This window comes from Artibeus jamaicensis, unplaced genomic scaffold, assembly GCF_021234435.1.
Source record: "Artibeus jamaicensis isolate MK-2021 breed Jamaican fruit bat unplaced genomic scaffold, CSHL_Jam_final contig_327, whole genome shotgun sequence".
NCBI classification, from domain to species: Eukaryota; Metazoa; Chordata; class Mammalia; order Chiroptera; family Phyllostomidae; genus Artibeus; species Artibeus jamaicensis.
This window is the reverse complement of record NW_026521772.1, coordinates 3,932,159-3,957,604: the sequence shown is the minus strand read 5'-3', so window position 1 is coordinate 3,957,604 and position 25,446 is coordinate 3,932,159. Positions and strand designations below refer to the sequence as shown.

Below are 25,446 nucleotides of genomic sequence, written 5' to 3'. Positions count from 1 at the left end.
CCATTTTTTGTCAGTTTTTTTGTGTATTCTTCCAACGTCTGTCTCAGGCATATTTTATATGACCACTTTTCCCCTAATTAAAATTCTCAATTCTTAATTTTTCTCCTTTAGGTTCCTTCTCACTCATTGTCACCAGCTCATGACTCCCCATGAGATGGGGTCCTGGTGGCTGGGTGCGGGGAGGGAGGCAAAGGCAAAGGAGGGAAGGGTGAGGGGCTGGTGAGACCCTCAGGACACAGGGGTCTGGGGTTCGGAGTCTCCTGATCACTCTGGACCCCTTTGGTCAGGGACTGTGTTTGGAGAAAGAATTCAGAGGACGCTATCAGGAGGGTCAGGCCTCTGCTTTCATTTTGGGAGGTTGAATTAGACCCAGAACACACCCCCTCTCAGGGCAGCGGTGCTTCATGCGATTCCCAAAGGTAGGAAACCTCTGGCCCAAGGCAACACCCAGCCCAGGAGGATCCATTGGTATTAGCGTGGGGTGGGGTGGAGTCAGCACCTGGCTTGTACCTGCAGCAACCAGCACTGAAGCCACGTGTTCCTCCTGGTGACCAGGTGTCTGTGGCCAGGGCCGATGAGCCTGTGATCTTCCGAGGAGACCTGGAGGGAAGGTGATGGATGCCCAGCGTGAGTCAGCCACCAAGCCTTTGGACGCTGACACTTGTGAAGTCCCAGATGGTCCTGCCCACTGGGTGGAGCAGGCCTAGGACCCTCGGGGAGAGAGGGCTGCATCACCTACGCCCCAACTGCCAGCTGTGCCTGGGGTCCCTTGCTGGCAGCGTGTGTGTGTGTGTGTGTGTGTGTGTGTGTGGCGGGGAAAGTCGATGACAGGAGAGACAGGAAGTGTGGGGACTGCATGCTCCCCTTGGGGCCTGGGCGAGTCTTCCCTGAGGGACCAGCCACCCTTGGGGAAGGACCTCGTGGGGAAGTAGCTTACCTGAGACTGTGGGGGGCGGCCCCCTGGAGAGAGGGGTGTGCTGGACTGCTGAACCCAGGCCGCCTGCTGCCCAGCCAGCTGTAGGCAGGGCTCCCGGTGGCCCCGAGGTGGAGAGAGAGCATCTCTCTCTCTCTCTCTTTCTCATACACACTCCCCGGCACCCACACAGATCCACGCTGCCCCTCCCCCTCTGCCACTCCCCCTCACTCTCCACACAAAGCTGACTCCTGGTTCCCGGTCCTCACCCACTGCTCCTGCTCCTGTGGTCTCTGCCGGGGTCAGGGCTGAGGATCTGGTCCCCAAAGTCTCTTCCCTCCCTTCCCACATGCAGGGGCTGGTCATGTGACACTCTGGGTCTCCTCGGACGGGGTGACTGAACCCAGAGCTACAGGTGGGGACACCAGAGGCCTGAACAGCGAAGGTGGAGTGGGGGCAGGAGGGGCTGATGCCTGGGTTGCTCCCCCGAGAGGCGCCCCATCGTCGGCAGGGCCACTGCCACCTCCGGGAGCCCTTTCCCACGAACCACACATCTTCCCTGGGTGGGAGCTCAGACCCAGGCAATGGGGGCAGGGAGAGCAGCTGACAATGTGGTGGAGGGGATCGGTTGGTGTGGACACAGGAAGGGAGAGGAGGCTGGTAGACAACTTTGGTGTTGAAAATGGATATTCTGGGTGATGAAAAAGAGTTTCCATGCTTCAATCCGTGCCCAGTTGCCCACCCCAGGTGACGAACGAAAGACTGTGGGATTTCTATTTCAAACTCATTTATTGACATCAACTTGGTTGTGACTCCCAGTTATCAAAGATGCAGGAGGAGAAATCCGCGGCAGGAGCAGTGGAGGGCTGGCGGGGAGGGTGGGCTGGGAACGGCCTCGCTCTTCCCACGGAGGGTGCAGTTCGTAAAGTGTCCAGTGTCCCATGGCTAGAAAGGGCCTCACAGGTGAGTGAGGTGAGCCGGCTCTTGCACAGGTGCGGCCCTTGAGGCTCTAGGGAGGGTGATGGGCGATCTCAAGCCTGGGCCCCGAGCGACACGGGCCTGTGTGCGGGAGAGCCTGGGCCCACCAGCTCTCCACCGCCCTGGACAGATTTTCATGTGTGGGTAGATGCGGTGCTAGGCTGGGAAGGGTAAGCAGCCAGGGCCCAGCAAGATGCTTTTCACGTAGGGACCCCCAAGAGATCAGGGGTGAGAAGCAGATGACTTGACCAGGCTGTCTTGATTTCTGCAAAGGCAAGAGGTACCTTGACACTGTGGTTTTGGGGGAAGGAGGGACAGCCCTCGCTGGAGGTGACTCGGGGCGGGTCGCCAGGAAGCGGTGGCGAGGGCTGCTGGGGTGCACTCGGCCCAGTCAGGACAGGCTGTGGCAGGGGTATGTCAGAGCTGCTGTCCTTAGCTGGTCCCTCTGGACTCGGGGACAGGTCTCATTACCTCCACCTGGAGCTGCCTCCTGGTATAAGAGAAATGCTACTGTTTGAGGTCACCCACAGGAGAGTCAGACAAACGTGTGCTTTTCACGGACAGTTAAAATGGTTTTTTGCCTGCTAATCCTGTGTGTGCTAATCCTGTCCTTCATCCCCCAGCACGCACGCCTGTACCCAGGGTTGTGCAGTTGGCGAGAGCACAGGGCCAGGGCACGAGAGCACATCCTGGCAGTCCAGCTAACCCTGGCTTCCTGGCGCACTCACGGTCCCTCGGAGTCCATCAGGCCAGCTCTCGGTTTCCTGGGGAAAATGGGGTCTCAGAGAAGATAAGACTGGTCTGAGAGCTGATGACCCAAGTGTGACCAGACAGGTCCTTGGAGTCTCAACCCAGTGCGCCTTCATTACAGACTGAGCTGCAGGGTGACAGGAGCCTGAGCGGAGTGCTGTGGAGGTGTGGTGGGTTCTCTTCCCCCTGCCCCGACTGCACCCTGCTCTTTCTCAGATGCGAAACGGAGATTTCAGCAGAGGGGCCAGCTGCTGACCCACCCTGCCCTCTGCAGTGTTCAGTGACTCAGGAGTGGGTAGGGGGTTGTTATGCCTTTTAGAGGGGGTGCTGCCACCCCTTACTGCACAGGCAACTGGAAAACTCATCGGATGCATTCACATCGGAGGCATAAGGCCATGGCCAAGCTATCAGTGGGAAGAGGGAGCTGGACTTGGGGCTCGGAAGGGACAGAGATGAGCAGGCCCTCACTGGGAGATGGAGGGGGGTGAGCAGGGGGCCACTGAGAGTTGAGAGGGGGCAGCAAGCTGAATCCAATTGCTAAGTCAGATCCCTCTTGTCCTCAGGAGGGAGGACAGCTGTCCCTGGTGGGAGGGGTGGTCTGGCTCTCCTGTGTCATGGCCCATCCAGTACCTGCTGCGGGGGTCGGTCCCTCAATCACCTTTTGCCCTTGCTGCCTGGGGGTCAGATTGCTCTTTCTAGTCGCTACATCCGAGACCCTCCCTCTCTGCGGTTCCCAAAGGCAGCAAAGCCTGTGTGCGGGTGGTGACAGGTGTGTGTGCGCACACCTGAGAATGCACACGCCCCCACAGGATTGAAGCCACGCGTGTTGCTTGGTGTGGGGGACCGCGGCCCTGGAGGCCGTCAGCAGGACCTCACGAAGCTACTTGAACCCTGGCAACATAACGTGGAAAAGGTTCTCAGCTAGGCAGCTGGTTCCCACAGCAAAGCAAGGGTCCGTGGGGAGACAGGGTCAGGCAGCCACTTTTTGGTGCATTCCCTGCAGTCACCTTATGCTTTTAAAGCCAACTCAGCACATGCCACAAAGAAAGGGGCAGAGCTGTGATGGACTCAGGAATCCACATGTGTGTCTGAGCAGCTACGGGGCTGTGTGGTCTCCATGACAACCAAAAAACACAAAACGAGATTGTAAATTGGCTTTGGGTTCGTGTTAGCAAGGAAGTCCTGGAGGGGTCCCCTTAGCTCTCCTCTTCCTTCTCAAATTCTGTGGCATCCTAGTTGTCCCCTGTCCCCCTTTCTTTCACCCCCCAAGGACTCTGGGGGCCTCCAGACCTCTGCAGAGCCTCCGTTCTTCTCGCAGTCTGGTGAAGCTGGGGCAGTGAGGGAAGCGGGGTGTGAGCTGGCCGGAGGAAAGTCCCACCAGAGAAACAGCAAAGCTGCCAGCTCAACCTGTCAGTCCGCCTCTGGGCCAGGGGACCAGGCCCTGCCCTGGCTGTCAATGCACGTGATGGCTTCAGTCCCGTTGAGCCTTCCTGCGCAGGAGACAGTCCTTGTGGCATGCTGGAGGGGTGGGCCGCTCACCCCAGGCCTCCGGCTGGGGTCTCAGTGATGGTAGGCGTTGGGGACGGTGGCGGGGAGAGGGTCACACGTCTGTACTAATAGCCCTTGGATTGGTGAAGGCCTCACGCCCAGAGCAGGGCCACGTCACCGGGTAACTCTGGGGTGCTGCCAGTTGGAGAGACGAGGGGCCCCCCTCCTTGTAGTACGTGGGAGCGAAGGACAGCCTCTCGCCTCCGCCCCCGTTGGGCACCATGTCGGCCGTCTGTATGTAAAAAGGGGAGCTGTATGGGGAGCAAGTGGCACAATGGCGGGCTGCCACGCCGCATGGCTGGCTGCAGGGCTCGCTGGTGAGAGGCGCCAGGCCGCCTCTGCCGTCCAGGACTTGGGAGCTGCAGGCATTGCAGGGGGGCGCCCCAGGGGAGGTGGGCCGGTCGTGGTCCTCCTCCTCATCTGCATCCTCCTCTCTGCTCTTCTTGCAGCAGTAATACTGGGGGGAGAGTGCGGAGGGCCCCCTTTGAGTGGCACCGCACTGCACCGCTGCTCCCCCCGCCCCCCCTTGAGCAAACTCAGCACCAGAGGCCACGCCCCACGAGTATGGATTCCCACCCTCGCAAGACTTTCCCTCTTTCTTCCCCTACTTCCCAGTGTACTGCTTGGTGGTGGCTGGGTGAGGCAAGGGGGCAGGGAAGGAGGGAGGGAGGGTCAGACAACCATACTGAGCACAGGGCTGGGGTGAGGGGCAGCCGGGAGCAGCTTTCGCCGTCTCCCCAGAGTGGCGCCCTTCCCAGCACTCCTGAAATCTCAGCCTCGCCGGAGACACAGCACTGCGAGTTCTCTTTGGGTGCCCTGAGTGTGCCCTGTGGGGCCTGCAGAGCTCCCTTTGGACTGCCCCCCACCCCAGCACCCTTGATCGAAACCTCCCCCATTCCCTGGCTTTGGGCCGAAGTGGCCTGCAGTGTCCGTCCCCACAGGGGGGACAACGTTTGCTGGTGGCTGCTGGCCGCGGCCCGGGACTGACCTGGAGCCTACAGTAGCACAGGACAGCGATGATGCAGAGGAGGATGACCGCAGCCAGGATTCCGCCCGTGATCACAACCGTTCCCGCTGTCATCCGCCCGACGCCCCATCCAACTCTGCCGAGAGATGCGGGGATTAGGTTGGGGCCGGAGGCCCTTCTGGAGCTCTTCCCGCGGCTGGAGGTTTGGAGGGTCCCGGGCACTGGGACACCAGGGGGTGGCTGTGTCCAGGGCCAGCCTCCTGCAGGGGCTCATGGCGCAGAGAGCATGGAGAGGAGGCAGGGTGCTAAGTGAAGGCGTAACGCTGCTTTTCTGTTTCTGCCCAGCTTCAAGGGCTTTCGCTATCTTTCTCCTTTAATTATCTTCTCCTTTGCTTGTCCCCTCTCCTCACACCCTGCTTAAATTGTACCCCTTCCACCACCCAAGGCTCTAAGACACAAAGAAAAATGGCTTCCGCTGGTGGCTGGCTTAGTCTGTGAGGCTGAGCCCTAAGCAAGCCCCTGGTTATCTCAGTTAATCCTCTGAAAACCCCTGGGCTGGTTCTTAATCACCCCCATTTTGCACGAGCTGAATGAGCCTCTGATTGATTTGGCTGAGATCCCACCCAGCCTGGTTCACCCCAATGCTGCACTCTCGATCACTGCCCTCCAGAATGCAAACGCCAGGGTCCCTGACCTTGACCCAGGTAAGGGGACACAGTCTGAATCTCAAAAGTTTTGCCTAATTCTGTCCCGGCTCAAACCCACATTCCTTTGGGGGCAGGGGTGGGGTCTCTCCTCTCTTTCCAACTCTCATGGAAAATGGGGGCCAGGTGAGCCCAGAGGAAGCAGGAAGGTGGAAGGAAGCAGGAAGGTGGCCGTCTGGCTCCAGGAAGGCTGCGGTGGGTCTGGGGAGCCATGTCCTGGCTAATGTGGGCTCATGGGACAGAGGACAGCTCTGGGTGTAAGGCAGCCTGGCCTCAGGCCGACTCCCTTTGTGGGCTACTGAATGGGCTCTCTCAGTGGCCCAGGCTCATGGGGACCAGGGATGGTGGTACCAAGAGAGCAGCAGGGTGGGAGGAGCCTTGGCATCTTGAGGATGGAAGAAAGATTGTGAGCACTTACATTCAGTAGGGAAATGGTGACTTGCAAGACAACAGAAGGGGCAGAGACGCTGGGAGAAGGGTGTTACCCCTGAAAAAGGCCCCACGTGTTCAATGGGTCCCTGAGCTCCACCTCACCTCATTGTGCTCCCCTCACTGTGTGCTTCATCACACAGTGATGGCAATAAGTAGGCAATGAGCCTACAAGTCCCTGAGCTGGGGCTCTGGCTCTGTCTCTGGCTGCTAGTGGGCAGACAGGCAGCTTGAACTCAGGCAAAGTCTTCGGCTGCACTGCACACAGGCTCCCTCACCTCCAGCCTCTGTTAGTGGTTCCGTCTGAGCCACTGTGAAGGGCTTTGCAGGCTGTTCATTACTTAAAGGGCAAGTGGGCGCAGGACCACGAGCTGCACTCTGCTCACAGAGCCACACACCCTGCTGTGTTTGCCTGGCAGAAGGGGCACCTTTCTCTGCACCCAAAGACACCGTCTGCTCCTCACCGTGAGTCCTAGAGCACAGCACGCACCCGGCTCTGCTTCTAATGCACTCGACCTGCTCACAGAGCAGGCTTCACACCCCAGCCCGGGCAGCCCCCGGGGGTGGGTTAGAAATGCAGCATCTCGGGCCCCTGCCACAGGCCTAAGGAGTCAGAATCTGCATTTTAGCAAGGTCCCAGAGGATCAGTTTGCATAGTAGAGTCTGACAAGGCCACAGGATGTTCCCCTAACTGCCCAGGCATTCAAATCCTCAAATTCTTCTTTGGCTCCCCCCAGCCTTCTGTTCCCCACGCATCAGTGAAGACACTTTGCGTGTCATGCCTTCCCCAGTGCAATGGCTTCTGAATCGATCTCACTGGTTTGTCCCTGAGCACCACCCCCCACCCACGTTTAGCCTCTCATCGACCCCAACGCCCCTGTCTTCCCCCAGAGCCTTCCTGGTATCACACTGCCTGCAGGGCACGGACTTGTAGAGCAAACATCGAAAGCTTTGCCCCGCCCCACTCCCCTGCAGGCTCAACTCCGTCCATGCTTCCCCTCCTCACCCTCCGTCGTCCCCCCCACATGAGCCCTCTGCCCCTCAGGCAGGTCTGGTTCTCAAGGAGCTTGTAGCCTCGTGATGCAAAGACACTTAGCACACCTTAGATCTGGTGTAGGACACACAACTGGAGACACACAGACCAGTGAGGACGCTGTGCTGGAGCAGAGTCCTGATAGCTGAGCAGGAGCTTGTCCAGTGGACATGGTGGGCAGGGCAGGAGGAGGAAAGGACGTGGGGGTCCAGGACCCCTAAGGGGTTTGGAAAGGCCCAGACAGGGTGGGGGAGGGGCAAAGCTGGAGACCCTACAAGTCAGGCAAGGGGTTTAACTCTGTTGGAGATGATCGGAGCTCCGGAAGGGCTTTTAGGAGGGTCTCTCTCTCTCTTTCTCTCTCTTGGTCTCCCCCCCCCCCCCCCCCCCGCAATGCCTTTCCACGTGCCATTTTTCCAACCCTGACTTGGAAAGACGCTTGTCAACACTCACATGCGAACATCTTGACTCCTCCACTAAATTATGAGTCCTCTGGGATTAGGAGCTTTGTTTTATGCTTATCTCCCTGCTGCATTATACACAGTGCCCTGCACACAGCAGCGGGTACTTGATAAAAGTTTGCTAATCATCTCCGGGTACACTACTGCTTCCACAGGCCTGGAGGTTATGACTCTGATCCACCACCAGGGGGCAGCAAGTTGCAGCTCTCAGCTCACATCCTCTCTGCAGACTTGAGCTTCATCCTTTAAGACCAGACTTTGCCCAGGTACCTGGTGGGCCAGGCTTCAGGGGTTAGCTGAATATTTGGTGTTGGATAAAGCATGGCCTTGGGAGGATTTGTGTACCTTCACTAAAATACTACTCCATCTTCCCCTGCTCACTGATGAGAGCCCATGGAGTGACCGGTAGTGGGAGAAGCAGCAGGGTCCCACTCTGCTGGAAGTCCTGGTCTGGCCCCCCTGGGCTGTGCCCAGCCAGTTTCAGAGACAGAGAATTATGAAGCCATGTGAGAACCGTGCTCTCCCCCTTTCTGCCCTCCATGCCTGGCCTCCCCTCTTTGAGCACCTTGGAGGCTATAGAGCAGAAATAGCTTGGGAAGGGCAGGGGGTGGGGCGGGGGCGGGGCAGGGCAGGCAGTCAGGCAGTCAGGGGTCGGTCTGGAGGCCCCTTTGAGGCTCAATTACCACTTACCAGCCACCCAAGTTTGGAAACTGACCACCTTTCTCATTTGTAAGAGAGTTAACCAGAAACTGAGTTTACAGGTACGACTGTGAGTGAAAAGTGAGACTCATGCTTGCCAGGGACCCTTGTAAGCTAAAAGATCCTTCATACACAGTTATTTGAGGGGAAAAGGCAGACCCAGACATTCTATGGCTGCCTAAGTCTGGCCTTACAACCAGAAACCAAGAAGGTGCGGGTAGAGGCATGCAGCGAGCTCACCAAGCTCCTGCCCGTGTCCCTGAGGGCCCGGAGCTAAGGGCTCAATTTAGCCTTGGGATTCCCGCATCCTACATGGCTCTCCAGTATTTCACATAGGCTCATTTTCTCATTGCAATGAGATGCAAATGATAACAGTAACTCAGTGCACGTGAACATGACTCTACAGTTTACAGCATGCTTTCATCTGAACCCCCTCCTACGACGGGCCAGCTCTAAGATGGCCCCAAATGAGCCCTGGCAGTCAGGCTTGTGCACTCCCCTCCCCTCAGGGCTGGATGTGACCTGGGACCTGCGACCACCCACCAGAACACAGCGAAGGTGAGGGGATGTCACTGCTGTGAATAGGTGACAGAAGAGTCTGGCTTCTCTCTCGCTGGCCCACGTTCTCCTTTGCTGGTCTTGATGCAGCAAGTTGCCATGCTGGGGAGGCCCATGTGACACGGAACTGAAGGTGGCCTCTGTCCTTCAGTCCACGGGACAGTAGGAGTCGAGCCCTTCTATGGAATGGCCCAAAAGGAACTGTACGATCACATAAGCAAGAGTGGCCGTGGATTCTTCCCCAGTGGAGCTTTCAAGTGCAAATGCAAGCCCAGGGGACACCCTGAATGCAGCCCCATGTCAGACCCTGGACCGGTGGACCCCGCTGGCCACGCCTGGTGTCCTGGCCCACAGGGACTATGAGACCATCAGTGTATACCATTTTAAGCTGCTCGGTTTGTGGTGGTTTGTTATGCAGCTAAAGAGAACTAACACCTTCTTTGTACTGTACAAAAACCCCACACACGGGGTGGGGGAAGCCTGACCACTAAGTGGTTTGCCTGGTGCCACACAGCAAGAGTCTGAGTGAGGACCCAGGGCCCAGTGCCGTGGGGTTTCTGCCACAGCAGCCTCCTCCTGAGTAGCTCCCCAAGGACAGAAGAGGCCCCGTGTGCCCTCCCACAGCCAAGCAGGCCTGGGCAGAGTGGATTCAGTGGTGGCCAACTCATGGACTGATGATAGCCAAAAAGGACAAACCCGCTGCCAACTAAGCACTCCCAGGGCCTGCCCTCTGTGACCAGGACTCTCTGGAGCTCCCTCCCCACCCACACCCCTCACCTTCTTTGGCGGGTAGAGGGGTTGGCCTGAGCCTCACATTACTTACGTGAAACAGCTGGGCCAGCAATGACTCAGTCACACAGGCCGAGCCTGAGCAGACAGCAGTTGGGGGTGCGTCATGGCCAAGGGCATCAGTCCCTGCTGGAAAAGAGAGGGGGAGTTCAGAGAGAGCTGGAGGAGAGGCTGAGAGGACAGACAGGCTCACGTTGGCACCAGGTGGTGACCCCAAGCCTCTGGAGCAGACGCCCCCAAAAGGGCTTCCTTCTTGACCTCCACAGCTGCCAGGGTTTCTGAGGTCCCCTGCCTAGGAACCCCAGGACAGACTCTAGGCCACCACCTGTCTCATCCTGTTCCCTTCTCTCAGTGCCACTGTGCAGAGCCCTCTGCCCAGAGCAGCAGCAGGGCGCTGGGCAAGAGCTGCTGTCTGTTCCGGGAAGGGAGCCGCTGCCTCTCTCATGCGCCACTGGAGAATTCTGACCCTTCCCCCGAGACTGAGATGTGCCTGCATGGCTGACACCTCTCTCGGTGGCCCCGCCCCCCCTTCCCACTCCCTTCCCTGCTCTCCCTGGGCCTGTCCATTCCCAGTGCCCCGAGCTGCATGCTCCTTCCCCTTTCCCCCACATCCCAACTCCCCTCAGGCCAGCAAGGCCACTGGACGGTGGTCAAACAAGTTTGACAAGATCATTATGAAATGGCAAGATCATCCTGATGACCTGCTCCTGGCGATGGGGAGGCAGGACCCAACCGAAACATGTAGAAGCCCAGTGTGGGCTAGTTAGTGGGGGTCCCTTCAGACCAAAATCCTTTAAATATGCACTCAGCATTATTGAGGGGGTGTGAGCCTCACACTGGGACTGGGGAGTGGGGAACAGAGGGACACCCTCTGGCGTTGATGCCCCCTCTGCTCATCGTCCTGAGGAAGGCGGGCCCCGCTGGGCATGTGTCTGATCAGGGAAGGAGCCCAACCATAAACAGGACCGGCAAAGGCACCTTCTGTGGGGACAGAGCTGAGGACAGACAGTAGCCTGCTCCAAGGACTGGTGGCCCTGTGAGTTGAGCAGGTCTGAGGAGCAGTGCCTTTGTCTCCCAAATTTTTCAACACACCCATGAGGGGTCATCCATGAGATGTTCACCATTGTGTTTACAGGGGCGGGCAGGGCATTGAAAGCAAGCTCAGTGACCCTCACTGGTGGGAGAGGAGGCAAAACCAGGGAGGTGCACACCTGGGAGAAGAACACAACTGTCGAAAGCAAGGAACCAGTGACACACAGCAGCAAGCACAGCCTTAGCACAGTGCTAAGTGACAAAGATAAAAACAAACGGCAACAACAACAAAATAGAATGAGAGGTGTAATACTGCTTCCATAAACTTGAGATATAAGCATACAGCCCTGGTTGGTGTAGCTCAGTGGATTGAGTGCAGGCTGACAACCAAGGGGTGGCTGGTTCAATTCCCAGTCAGAGCACATGCCTGGGTGGCAAGCCAGGTCCCCAGTAGAGGGCGTACAAGAGGCAGCCACACACTGATGTTTCTCTCCTCTTTCTCCCTCTCTTCCCCTCTCTCTAAAAATAAATAAATAAAATCTTAAAAAATATATAAGATACAGATCAATTCATATTTTCAAGAACACATACCAAAATCAAACAAAACCCCAAACTCACAGGCACAGAGAATTGATTTTTGGTTGCCAGAGGCAGGGCGTGGGGGGTGGGAGAAATAAGTGAAGGGAGACTGAAGTTACAAACGTTCATGTATAGATAAGTCATGGGGAAGTAATGTATATGAGGGGAGGACTGAAAAGACCCCAAATGTATTTATAAAAAATTGTGTATTTATTCTTACATGTTTAAACTTCAGTCACCTACAAAGTACTCTCCATTTAATGCAATACACCTATTGGGACATTTTTTCCACCACTCAAAACAGTCCTTGAACTCATCTATTTTGATGCATTTTAGTTCTTCCACTGTTTTCTGTTTCACCTCTTCCACATCAGAAAAACATTTCCCTTCGAGGACTTTTTTTATCCAGGGGAACAAAAAAACAAAGTCACTCGGGGCAAGATCAAGTGGATAGGGAGGGCAGGGAGTGGTGGGTCATGTCATTTTTGGCCAAAAACTGCTGAAAATTCAGCATGGTGTGGGCACGTGTACTCATAAATCACCCATCATGAAATAGGCAGACATGTTGAAAGAGCCTTCAAAAAAATTCACTGAAGCCAAAGGCAGCCTCTCACAACAATGCCAGCTGGCACACTGATGCAGATGGGTTCCTAGAACCCTCATCTAGCAGGGGAAGCCTGTACTACAACCGGCCCGCCCTCTGGAAGGTTATTCCTATTTTGGGGGTCCCCCTCATAACATGATAACCACAGTTATAGCATAGCATAGCATAACACAGTTAATAATACTGTATTATATATTTGAAAGTTGCTAAGAGGGATCTTGAAAGTTCTCATCACAAGAAAAGTAAATTTTTTGTAACTATACAAGGTGCTGGATGTTAACTAGACTCACCATGGCGACCACTTCACAAAGCAGACACATAGCAAATCAACAGGTTGCACCCCTAAAACTAACATAATGTTGAGTGCCAAATGTCTCTCAATAAATAAAGCGAAACAAACACAAAGACCAAAAAGTGAGTGCGCATTAAATGTGTTAGGAAGGCTGACTATGAAAGGAGGAGAATGAGAATAAGAATGAGAATAATAGAGAAAAATAAATAAAATAAGAGAGGGGACTTGCACAGACTAATGATGAATGATCATGTGGAGCATCTGAGATGCAATGCCGAGGAGTCCAATGAACTTGACCTTATGCATCTGAGTGTGGCCACTCCACCCCGAATGCCCAGGCTCCATTCCCTGTCCCCAGGGAGTTTTTACCTCTCAGCAGGAGAGGTGCAGGAGTGGGCGTCCCCCGAGGAAGGACAGACTGCGCAAGAGGCTTGCACAGGCCCTGGAAGCAGCTCACGACTGTTTGCACAGGCCAAGCGTGTAATCTAGAAGGGAGGGCACAACCTTGCGGTCCCTGGGAGGACACGGTCTGAGTGAGGAGCCCCTGGGCAGGGCCTCTCTGTGCACATTCCAGGATGTTAAGTTCCTTGCATCTTCCCTTTCCTTGGGGCAGTCATGTTATCAAGAGATAATGTATTAACCCGGTTTAAAGACCAAAATCCTCTGTCTGGGACAAAGACATCTAGGCTGAGTGGGGGATTAGGGGGGCTTTGCTGGGCTATTTGATTTTGGGCACAGCAGCCTTAAAAGGAAGACAGACAGACAAAATAACTGGTGGGGATTCTGATTCGTTTTGTTTTCTGCTCGTTTCTCCCTGGCTGGTTGCCTACACAACATGCCTAATTTATGACTCTTCTGGGCTTTGGGGAATTTTTCTCTTGTATTCCACCTCTTTCTTCCATGTTATCTCTTCTGTCTCCTCATTCTCTGATGTTCCAAAGGCCACCATCTCCCCAGGAGAATCTGGCCCCTCAAGGGAAATGGCAGCTACAGGGGCTGGCTCTGCCTCGCCCACCCAGCTAACTCTCCCCTCACCCCGGCTCATACGTGCAGGTGGGTCAGAAGGGCTGTTTGTTGCTGGGTTACAAGTGTAGATTCTGAAGACTGTCAGCCAGACCTGAGTTGAAATACTGGCTCCACTGGGTATTAGCTTTGTAATCTTGGATAAATCACACAATCACTTTGGCCTCCATTTTCCATCTCAAACATCTCTAAAATAGAGACAATAGTAATTACATCATAGGACCAATTAGAAGGACCTAATGAGAAAATCCATAAAAAACTCTTAATGGCTCACATACAACAGTCCCTCAAAACATGTCAGTGTAGTTCATAACTACACTAACGACAGTGTAGTTACGAACACTTCCTCCCGCTATTGGTGGTGCTCCTTCTGCCCCAAGGCTTGGAACCTCGGCATTAACTTTGACACCTTTTCCTTGTCTCTTGAATGTTATTAATCATCTGTTGCTTCCTCTCTGTGTCTGCTGCCGCCATCTGTGCACCGTTATTTCCCACCATCCAAAATACGAGCTTTCAATTCAAGACAGACTGGTCTCTTTGAGGAATCCCGGCAGTCCGATGTCCTGGGTTCTAACCCAGTCTGTGCCATCTATGGGTCGTGTGACCCTGGACAGGGCTCTTCATTGCTTTTCGAGTTTGTGTTCTCATCCTGCAAAGAGTGGGTGGTAATGCTACTTCATTATCGAACGACTTGACCTTCCTCCCGAGGTGGGCGTGTGGACCGACGAGGATAATGTGCCCACACACTTTGTAAACTTAAATCCTGCAAGTTTTAAGTTCTTAGTCCTAGCAGCTCTGGCCCAGGACATCCTTGGTTGTTCCCTTTTAAGGGACACCTCGAGGCAAACTTCCTTCTGGTTGGATAACCAGATGGAGAACTGAACACTGTTCTGAAAGGGGCAGAAGGAGGAGAAAGAAGGAGGGCCGTAGAAGGGGAGAGAAAAGCTCCCCTTCCTGAGAATGCAGGTGTAGAGGGAGGGGCCAGGTATTTCCATGTCTTTCAATTGATCTGATGCCTGACCAGAGCCATCTTTGGGGTCACAGAAGGGGGTCCGGTGACAGATGTGTGCACAGGGAGAAAGCGCTGTGTCTGCAGGGACCGGAGGGTGACATGTGCTAACTGAGGAGGCTGGTTCAGAGATGGCGGAGCTCAGCAAGGGCTGAGCCCTGGACACAATGCCCAGCCAGCCGCAGACAGTGCTCCGTGCCGGCGAGCGCACCGCCCAGTAAGTGAGGCCGGCTGGAGGGCGGGGTGTGGCACTGAAAGGCAGTCCAGAGCCAGACGGCCTGCTTTGCAGGCTTCTGGAGCTCCTTCCGTTTTTTGTGACATGTCTCTTTGCAGAAGCTGCGACTCCATTGCTCAGTGTTCTCGCACAAGGCATACCCAGTGCCTGGTGTGCGCCGTTTCATTTCAGTCCGGCCAGATCCCCGCGATGGAGGTCTCGTTACTAAGACTAGAGATGGCAAAATGGAGGTTCTGAAACGTAAATTACTTGTCCAAATCCACGTAACTGGTGAGAGGCAGGGCCAGGGTCTGCAACCGCCCCCGCCTGTCCGGAAAGTCCCGCCCCCCTGGTCCCCCACACACCAAGGTTATCTGAACTCAGCCCATTAGAGGCCTGTACCGGTCCTCATGGGCTTTGATGCACAGGAGAGCAGTGGAGTCCATGGAAGGCGGGGTTCCCTGAGAGGCTCAGGTCAAGGGGCCCCTCTGGGAGGAGGGAGATGAGCTCTGAATGGTTAGTAGTGCAGTGTGGGGGTAACCGTCTTATTTAAAACCAGAGGGATACCCCTTGGGTTTACTAATAGAGGAGCAGGCGAGTGGATAGTGGGAAGGAGGAAGGATTGGTCAGCTCCACAGTGGCCCCGTTTCACCTCCCTTGGGGGCCGTGACTGGTGGGAGGCTGGAGGATCAGGGAAGCAGACCCGGGAGTGTCAGACAGTGAAGGTCAAACCTGCCGCAGATGACATGCACCAAGAGAAGCAATCGGGTGCTAGCTGACAAAATTACAGAGGAAAATCCTGAGAAGCACATCGCTCATATTTGCATGGCATTTTACTGTTTACAAAGCCTATAGATTAACTCATTGTCTTCTAGAACCTCTGACCTGGAGGACACCTGGACCAGGGGTTCCCAAGCTGGCACCAGCATCACCTGGGGAGTTTCGTTACCATCCGGGTGCCCAGATTCCAGAATGAGGGGGGAGGATCAGAATCTCTGCAGGCGGGAAGCTCTGTGCTTCCACCGACTTCCCACAGGGAGCTGGGTTTGGGCACAGCTGATCTCGGTGGGTCCAGCAAGCGCGGCCTCCAGGGGGCTCTCTCCCAGGCCCTGCAGTGCCCTCCTGTCTCCAGTCCTTCTCTGCCACCAGACTAAGTTCCCTAAAGCACATCTTATCAGGTGCCTCCCCTGCCCCCTCTCCAACCTCCCCCCAGGCTAAAGCCTGGCACTTTCAGTGCTCAGTAGAGTGAAATACTAGCCCTCACTCTTACCCCACCCCTACTCCCTGGGCAAAGCTCCTCTGTGAAGGGAGTGTTTTCTGATTTCACCTCCCCTCCTGGAAGAGGTGTTGTGTGTCTTCAACTAGCACTGCTCTCAGTTTTGTAGTTATCTGATTACAGATCCATCCTACGGCAAAAGAACTGGGGAAGGGAGCCCTTGGGCATGGGGCCGTGTCCTGTTCATTTCAGCATTCCACGTGTCTGGTCAGGGACCGGCATGTGCCAGGAGCTCTACAAACACCGAATGAGTGAATGAGCGAGTGCATAGACACATGTATGCAGGTACCTTGAGCTGTCATTTAAGTCCACTTTAGATGAAGCAAGCCTCCAGAATAGATGTGTTCAGGGTGAGCACACCTTGCTCAAAGGCCTCAGAGTGCGGCTGCATAGTTTCTTTATTTACCACAAATTAAGTGGAGCCTAACGAGTCTAAAGAGATTGCCTAGGAGCTGGACGACTCTGCTTTGGGTTCGATACCACTTATTTCATGACCACTTGATGTTTCTGAAATAATCTCATTTCCCACATTATTAATAATACTGCTTTGTAAGTCAAAGGATGTCAAGTTCGCCTAATGGACTTGATTTAATTCACCCTCCCATCTTCCTGATGGTCAGGGAGGTCTCGCTCCCTTTTCCTGGCAGCAGGCCTCATGCAGCCACTGTGCAGGCAGAGCTGGTAGCCGGGTGCCAGTGGGGAACGCAGGCACCCGCTCTCCCCGCCAGCCCATCCACCGGGCCCTGGAGAAAGGGCCCTGGACAGGGACCCTCCAGCCACTCTGTGCCTGGCTCTGGATCTACCTGACACCTAGTGCTGTCTCTGCCACCCTCCCGAGGGGAAGGATCTCAGAAGGGCCTAGCTGAGGGTGGGGGAAGGAGCACCCACTCCAGGTTAGGCTCCTGGCTGTTCTGGAGCCTTCCATGGCATGTGAAGAAGTGCTAAGTGGCAGTTTAGGTTAAAACAACATAACATCTTGCCCCGGCTCAGTAGACTGAGTGCAGGTCCACGGACCAAGGGGTTGCCAATTCGATTCCCAGTCAAGGCACATGCCTGGGTTGCAGGCCAGGTCCCCAGCTAGAGGCATGAGAGAGGCCAAGGACAAATGATGGATGGATCTCTCACACATTAATGTTTTGCTCTTCTTTCTCCCTTCCTTCCCCTCTCTCTAAAAATAAAAAATAAACTCTTTTTAAAAAGTAGTAGTTATGGCTGTCTGCCAACCGTCAGTCAATACCGTTCACTGCAGCTTTATATAGGAATGACAGTCTGGAAGGAATCTAAACACTTCACAGCAAGGGAAAAGTTAAATACGTCAGGTCCATGTAGAACATCCAGGGAAAATTATATTAACACAAATACTGCTGAGCAAGCAGCCTACAAAACAGCATCACTAACTGACACTCTTCACGCATGTTTATGTAAAGAAAAACAATTATGTATCCACGCAGCTTGGGGTGGGGTGGGAATAATATATCCAAAAAGGCTGACAGATTCTTTTAAAGGCAGGACTATATGTTATTATTTCTCCATTTTGCTTTTCAGTGTTTTCCAAGTTTTTACCTTGAGCTCACACACCTTTGCTACATTGTGAAGAAATACTCGCTAAGAAGAGAAACAAAATAAAGCCTGCGGTCCCACCAGAGGCCCAGGATCCCCAGTTGCACCCCAGACCGGATGGCAGGCTGCAGGATGAGCCTTTCTGGGTCCCCAATGGGGCGTCCTCTCATTGTGTCCAAGAAAAACCTCAGCTGGAAGACGGGGGCGTGAAGGAGGGAATGTGCTACCGACTCCCACACATGCTTTAGAAACGCCTGTATTTATAGCCTGTGCAGCGACCTTTCTAGTCAACAGCAATTTATGCTTTCTTAATTGGTTTCCTTGAAACAGGCGCTGGTGACTTATGTCCCAGTAGAGGGAGGAGCAAATCCATCCCAGGCCTGGGTGAGGCCTGGGGGTGGACGGGGAGGGCTGGTGGACCCGGGCTGGGGGTGGGATTTGGGGCTGGGGTGAGGGGCTAGCAGGAGAGGCTGGACCTGTTCCGTTCACAGCCTCCCTGCCACGCTGAATTATGTTGCCTTTAATTGATCTGGTGAATCACAGCAAGGACAGGCCGGAGAGTCTGGGCTCTGAGTGAATTAGCTCTTGATGTTCTATATTTACTTTTCCTCCTGCAGTGACGTCCGTGGCCAATCTCGAAGGTTAGGCAGCTTTTTTCTTCCATATTTGGGGACCACCTGTCCGGTAGCCAGGCAACAGAAGAGGCCAGCTTGCCTGGCAGCATGGAAGGGACAGGGATGGGGAGGATGCAAGTCACTCCTTAAGTCAGAGAAAGAAAGTGACCACAGGAAGAGGAGTGGAAGGAATGCCCTAGCCCCCAGCAGCCAGCTTTTGTCACTGCCCCATGGCTCCTTTCTGGGCCATCTCCTACATAAAAGAGCCGAGACGGAGCATCTTTCTCTCTTTCTCAGGCACAGCAAACGTTAGTCTATTTGCCCTTCTAATTCCTTGTTTCACAAGTGCAAGGTTTTCGCCTTCACAAGATCAGCCCCTCTAGGGACGATGCCATGTGGTCTTTTCTCTGGGCTTGGCCATGTTGGCACAGCGGACCCCCGAACGGCACAGTTTGAACTGGGCAAGTCCACTTACATGCAGGCGGTTTTCAGTGCATGTGTACAGTACTATAAATGTATGTTCTCTTTTTTTTTTTTAGATTTTATTTATTTATTTTTAGACAGAGGGGAAGGGAAGGAGAAAGAGAGGTAGAGAAATATCAATGTGTGGTTGCTTCTCATATGCCCCCCCCCCACATTGGGGGCCAGGCCCACAACCCAGGCATGTGCCCTGACTGGGAATCAAACCAGGGACCCTTTCACAAGTCAGTGCTCAATCAATCCACTGAGCTACACCAGCCAGGGCTGTATTTTCTCTTCTTTATGATTTTCTTAATAACATTTTCTCTTCTCCAGCTTGCTCTATTCTTAACATACAGTATCTAACACATATAAAATACAAATTGTGTGCCAATCAACTTTTCGTTATTGATAAGGCTTCTGGTCTACAGCAGATTATTAGAATTTAAGTCTTGTGGGCAACCAAAGGTTATACGTGGATTTTTGACCATGCAGGGGTGGCGCTTCCAACCCCCCGTGGTGTTCCAGGTCAATGGTACTTAAGCCGATGCTGGAGGCAGAGTCCAAGGAGAAGTGCGGGAGGTCACGCAGAGGAGCGCCCCCTATGTGCCAGGCACTGCCTTAACAGCGCACATAGTTCGACCTCAGGACTAAGTCCACAGCACAGAATTGACTCTGTTTTTTGGACCAGTCAAGAGAGACTAAAGTGACTTACCCAGGTCACTTGGAAGCAACATGGCTTTGGGTCCCCCACTCTGACCCCCTCTACCACTGCCCGGTGGAGTGGGCCTAGAACGCTGGGTTCCAGGAAGGGGAAGAGGCAGAAGTAGCTGCAGCATCCCCGCCCCCCCCCCCCCCCCCCCCAGGGAGGCGGACAGACATGAGAAGCTGTCCAGGGGCAGGGCGATAGCCCGTAAGAATCCGGGTCTCCATGAGCAAAGACTCCCACGCAGCCTTACAAAAAAGATGGAGGCTCAGCTCCTTCGACAAATGAGAAGACCTTCAAATGCAGCACCCCCAGACTACGCGTGGCGTGGCCTGGCCTCACCGTGTCCCTGCTGACAGGTGCCTACCGACCCCCTTCTCCCCTCCATCTCTGCCCCAGCACCCCTCACATTAGCGCCCTTCTCATCCCCCCTCCATTTGCTAATTCAATGAGTCCTAGGTTTGTTAAATTAAGCCCACTGCTGCCCTGCCAGAATCCTCTAACAGCCCTAATTGGAAAAACAGCTTCAACCTCTGCGCATCACAGCTGATTACATCTGTGAGCAGAGGGGCCTGGTCCTTGTCCAGGCTTGCATGCCCCTCGCAGGCCCGTGAGATCACCGGCAGGCTGCGGGAGTCTGCCCTGGGAGGCGCCTTCTCCACCCCCAGGGGCAGCAGCTGGCCTCCTAAGGCTTTGCCTCTGACAGCAGAAACCAATTTGTGCTCATCACAGGGAACTGGAACCAACTCGCCCTCAAAATGCAGAGTCTTTTTTTCTCTAACCTGACCCTCCACAATCCCAGTGGAATCTCTAACTAGGGGGGGAAGGTTTACACCCACAAAATGTACACTTGCCTCAGGGAGCCATCCTGGGGGACCACAGTACAACCGTGTCCTAGTTTCCAGGTGCCCGCTCACTTGAGTCCCTTTCTTGGGGCTCAGAGGAGCCAGCCAGCCAACATGGAGCTCTTTGAGCAGCTGTTTTGGTCCAGACTCCCTGGGGCCAGAGATGGGAGCCGGGAACACAGGCGGCCAGTCACTCCTCCTCATTAAAACACCATTTAAAAAAACTTGTTGCCATAAAGTTCACATAACATTCAAAATTTAAGTATTTAAAAGTATAATTCAGGGGGACTTTAGTACCATCACCACCTAATTACAAAATATTTTCATCACCTCAAAAGAAACCCTGTATTCATTAGGCAGTTACTGTCCATTTTCCCCTGCCCTGGGGTGGGGGTGGGGGGACCATGAATCCCCTTTCTGTCTCTATGAAATCACAGGGGTTAAGAGTCATCTGCATTCCTGCTTCCCCCCTTCCCATCTCTACTCTCTTTTCCTAACTCGGTACCGAGAGACCTTTGCATGAAGCACAGTGGATGCTTGTACTTCCGAGATCTCAAAGCGCTTAAAAACTACAGGTTCCTTGCTTCTTGCCCCACATTGTGATTGACAGGTGCCCAAGACGCTGAGACGCACACTCCTGGGTCTCTGGTTTACATCTGGGAACACAGCTGTAGTCTAGCCCACACAACCAGATGCTGTTAGACGTTTAACCAGTGCGAAGAACCTCAGTTATTTTTGGCCTGAAGAATAAGGCCTTTTAAGCAAACGTGAGAAACCACAAAGATAGTTACTGCAAACTGTTTTGGGGCAGGTAGTGGGACAAGGCTCACGAAATCTTCAGCGAGTATCGGAATCCTCCGGAAGGGGTCGCAACAATGCATTGCTGGCTCCAGCCCCTGGATTTCGGATACAGCAGGTCTGGGGTGGGCGGAGAAACATGCACTTCTGACAGGTTCCCAAGTGGTGTTTGTGCTGCGGGCCGCAGGGGAAGAAGCGCAGATCCAGCACATGCGTGGTCCCCACCCCTGCATTGATGGACGGCTGCCGCACGGAAGAACAATCGCCTTCTCCTGCATCTGGCTCCGTTCTTGCGTCACTCCTTCCAGCTAATTGATTATAGTCACTGGTAAATAACATCGCTTGGGTTTTGATTAGTATGTTTTACGTTCAAAATTTTCCATTTCGCTTGAGGCAGTCAAGCTCAGCAACTCCTTCATGTGCTTGCAAAGGGCATAATCAAATTGTAAATGATTCTCATGCTGAAGAGAGCCGTGACTATAAGTTGACAGATTACATTCTCCTGCTAGTTACGGTCGCGTCTGAGGTCCTGGACTATAACAAAAACACGTTTGCCTAGTCCTGGCTGTTTTGGCCCATCACCTGTATGGCTCTCTTTTGATTAAATATATGTCCTGGCTTGTCTCATAACATCCATATGAACCTGTGCAGGGGTTGGAGCCAAGGTCAGACTTCAGGTCAGGGCCAGGCAATCCTTCCGGGCATGTACGCTTTGCAAAAACAACCATATCTTTTCTTAAAAGAATTGATAATATTTACCCCAGCAACTCCACACACACACACACACACACACACGCCTTTATCATTTATATAGTATTGTCATGTCATCTAATATAAAGCTCAAAGCAATGCTGTGATGTGACATAAGGTGGGACAATACTGTTATTCTATTTAACACACACATCAGCTGAGGCTCAGTTTATTGAGGCAATTTTCTCAAGGTCCCCCAGCCGGTGGAAGCCAGGCCCCTGACCAAGGCCATGGCAACATATCACCACTTTATCATTCACATGGATCCCTTTGGAGGCCTTGGGACCTCCGCTTGAAAACAACATAAATCTATCAGTTCCTCTACAGTGGGAGAGCAAAAACCAACGGAGCAGATAAGCAGGAAATGCGAATGCCTATTGCTACTCCATTTTTAGTCTCAGCTGCCAAAACGCAAAACCATGTTCCCTGGAACATTTCAGTCTATTCATTTAGCTGAAGAAACATCATCTTGTCACTGCCTGGGCTTCTTCTCTGTGAGACCCACTAACCAGGTCCCACGGGGGCTTTTAAGGCCTTGGGAGGATGCCCAAGTGTGAGCATCCCTGTGCGAGCCAAGAGCTGCCCCCCAGTCCACCAAGTTCTCTCTTTCTCTTTAAAGTACTGGGAGGTCAGCGCATCGTCAGGTCGGGGGGCACCTGGGCTCTTCTGGGGCTGCTTCATCCCTGAGTCCCTCTTCTAAAATGCTCTGATCCAACCTCCTTTTTCTACTTCTGCCACCAGTACCTGGGTCAGAGCCTAGGGGTCCCCAGCATACTATCGACAGTATATAATATTCTAAATGCTTATTTTGATATAACTTTTATTGACTTCTTTTTTAATAACATAAGCATTAATAAAGATTTTTTTTAATCTAAGGAGACTAAAAACCACCCAGTTCACAGCCCAGGACAGTCACTGTTAATACTTTCTATCATTTTTCAATACGGGAGTCTCTATGGAAATATTTAGGTTTTATCTCAGAGATAAAGATGAAAGCCTAATATTCCTTGCCTCCCTGGATGGGTCTTATCTCTGCCTATGAATCTCTTTCCTAAGCTCTATAATTCTAGCCTGGAGCCTGAGACATACAGGCATCAAGTGTGTGTCTGTGTGTCCAGCTGGCTGGTCTGTTAGTCCCTGAAGTATTTGAAAGGACAGTGTTACCAGGGGAGTGGGTGGTACCAGACTCTGCTGCGAGACCCTTGGTACCTACTAACACACACACACACACACACACACACACACACACGACTTTATGTTAACTGTACAACCCTGTTTGGAATATGCTACTGTCCTTCCTGTTGGATAGAAAACATGGATCAAGGCCTTATTTTTTTTTTTTTTTTTCGGATTTCATGGCATGAGAAATGTCTTCCTGGGGCATGTGATCATCCACTCCACTAACCACAGGGCTAGGTACTAACCACAGCCCTTTAGGCACACACTGTCTCACTCTCTAGAATTCCAGGAGGCCTGAAATCATCCTTACGTTGCCTTTTACTTTTATAAAGTGCTCTTCACAGGTAGGTGCTCAGGGTCAGTTAAATTGAAATTGATAATGGATATATAAGACCTTGGGCCCTCCCCCCTTTACCTGATCTGTCCTGGGGGGCATCTCCTTCTTGTAGCCACGGCCAGTGGGGTATGAGGCGGCGGCTCTGGCCACCCATGACCTTCCCTGGGCCAGCTGGGGTTCTGTGCTCAGAGTTCATGGGGGGCAGACATGGGTAGTCATGGCTGCCAGGGTGAGAAAGTGGTTCTTTAGATGTCACCTCAACCCACAGAAGATTTTAGGTGCTTCCAAAATTTTTTTAATTCAGTAGGAAACAAATTAAATAGATAAAGATGGCATGGAGAGCAGCATGGCAGTGGGGGCCCGGCCGTAACGTTGGTGTACAGAACGGCGGCACGTGGGCTCCAAATCCGACTCTGGGCTGTGCAGCAACCAAAGCGAAAAGGGAAGTATGGTCAGCTGGAACGAGTCACGGTTTAGGAGGAGCTCAGGCTTGCTTTGCACCAGGCCTTGCAAGGATTCTCCTGAGGGTCCCCTTCAAAGAGAGGCTGAGATCTGCAGAGGAAGGTTGTTAGCTACTGCGTCATCACCAACATAAAAAGGCAGCTTCTTATTGTGTCTCCTGGGCAGCCCGAGGAGCTCACGCTCAAGTACAACTCTCCGACAGGGCGTGTGCTAGAGGGTCAGAGCGTCCACATGCACAGCTCTCGGGCGGAGGAGTGTTAGGGGGCTGGCAGAGTGGGGTGGTAGTATGGTGGGGGGCTGGCTTCCCAGGCTTCTCATGCACCTCGCCCAGAGCATCTCTGCTTTTCCATCTCACATATTCGAGTTTGGGGTCAGCTGCGTGACACAAGGGTTTTGCATCAAAATACTGAAGTTTAGCAACCTGTCGTAAGTAATATTTCTCTTGACTGACCTTTTGACAAGCATTTGCCAGTAGAATTTAAGTTCATGTTTACATCTGGGGGCAGAAACTGAGAAGGTTTCCATCAGTAAGAACACATGCAGAAGGACTGAAAACAGGTCCTTAAACAAGTACACGCACAGCTGTGTTCACAGAAGTTCCACTCGCCACAGCCGAAGGCAGACACAGACCAAACGTTCATTCGTGGACGAATGGATGAAAACTGGTGGCATATACATACAATGGAATGTTCTTCACCCGTAAACAGGAATGACATTTTCAAACGTTCTGCACCATGGAGGAACTTCAACAACGTGGTGTTAAGTGAAAGAAGCCAGACACAAGAGGTCACATATTACATGCTTCCATTTATGTGAGATCGCTGAACTAGGTCACTTCATAGGGACAGAATGCAGACTGGGGAGAACCTGCGGGGCAGGTGTGGGGTTTTGTTTGGAGTGATGGAAATGTTTGGGACGAGAGGGAGGGAGGTAGTGATGGCGCCACGCTGTGAATGTACTAAATGCTGCTGAATTGAGCACTTTAAGATGGTTATTTTATGTTATTTCAATTCAATACATTAAACAGAAAAGCTTGGAGGGCAAATCACCAACTCTGTCGATTACAGGCTGTGTCACAATGTGACAGTCAGCCAAGCAGAGGGTAGAGCTGACACCCTCATGAGAACGAAGGAGCTCCGTCTGCACCGACACACACATTCCTCCTTACAGGGCACAGCGCAGGGTCTGCAGCCACGAGGGAATGTTGGGTGGGAAAGAGGCAGGTTGCTTTCCTCGCATGTGGTTCCTGCCTGGGACTCACACTGCTTTTCTCTCTTCAGCGCCAGGCCCACAATAAGTACTCTGGGAATGCTGACTAGACCCCCGATGGGTGTGGGCCCTATAATTTTCAGTCCCTGACTTACCTATTTAACTCACCTGAATGTGTAACTATTTCCCTACTGCCCTTCATCCCCATCTATTCCTTGGGCCTCACCTGCTTTTGAATTTATAGCAAAGAATTAATGAGAATAAATCCTTCCTGCTGAGGACCCCACAGAATGTATCTTGTGGGTGGAATTAGACTTAACCTCAATGGAGATACAAAGTCAGACTCCTCTTTCTTCTGTTCTTCCCTGCTAGATTGAAGGTCGGCCTCAGCTGCTTTTCTGAGGGGCCTCAAAATATTCCCTGGGTGTCATGTGTTCACACATAAGACAACATGCTCTTTCACATTTTCATCCATCCATCCCTCCATCAATTTATCCATCTATCCCTCCATCTATCAATCCATCCATTCATCTCTCCATCCATCCCTCCATCAATTCATCCATCTACCCCTCCATTCATCAATCCATCCATCCATCCCTCCATTCATCTGGTTGATATTTACTGAATATCGAGTGTCCATTATGTGCCCAGCACCGAGCAAGCCTACTATTG

General features: G+C 53.1%; 1 protein-coding gene across 6 annotated transcripts in view; it reads right to left on the bottom strand.

Moving 5' to 3' along the window:
* Positions 1-1,749: 1,749 nt before the first annotated feature.
* The window catches only part of FAM163A (family with sequence similarity 163 member A), a 48,851-nt gene continuing 25,154 nt past the window's right edge, over positions 1,750-25,446 (bottom strand). For 3 of the 6 annotated variants that reach the window (XM_053663684.1, XM_053663682.1, XM_053663683.1), the window contains exons 2-4: positions 9,861-9,955; positions 5,178-5,292; positions 3,026-4,646 (exon numbers count right to left, since the gene is read on the bottom strand). In XM_053663684.1, the coding sequence (XP_053519659.1) occupies positions 4,242-4,646; positions 5,178-5,270 (498 nt within the window). In that variant the 5' untranslated portion in view covers positions 5,271-5,292; positions 9,861-9,955 and the 3' untranslated portion in view covers positions 3,026-4,241. Of the gene's footprint in view, positions 2,157-3,025; positions 4,647-5,177; positions 5,293-9,860; positions 9,956-25,446 lie in introns of those variants that run through there. The other 3 variants (XM_053663685.1, XM_037145859.2, XR_008391272.1) reach the window with 2 other exon arrangements.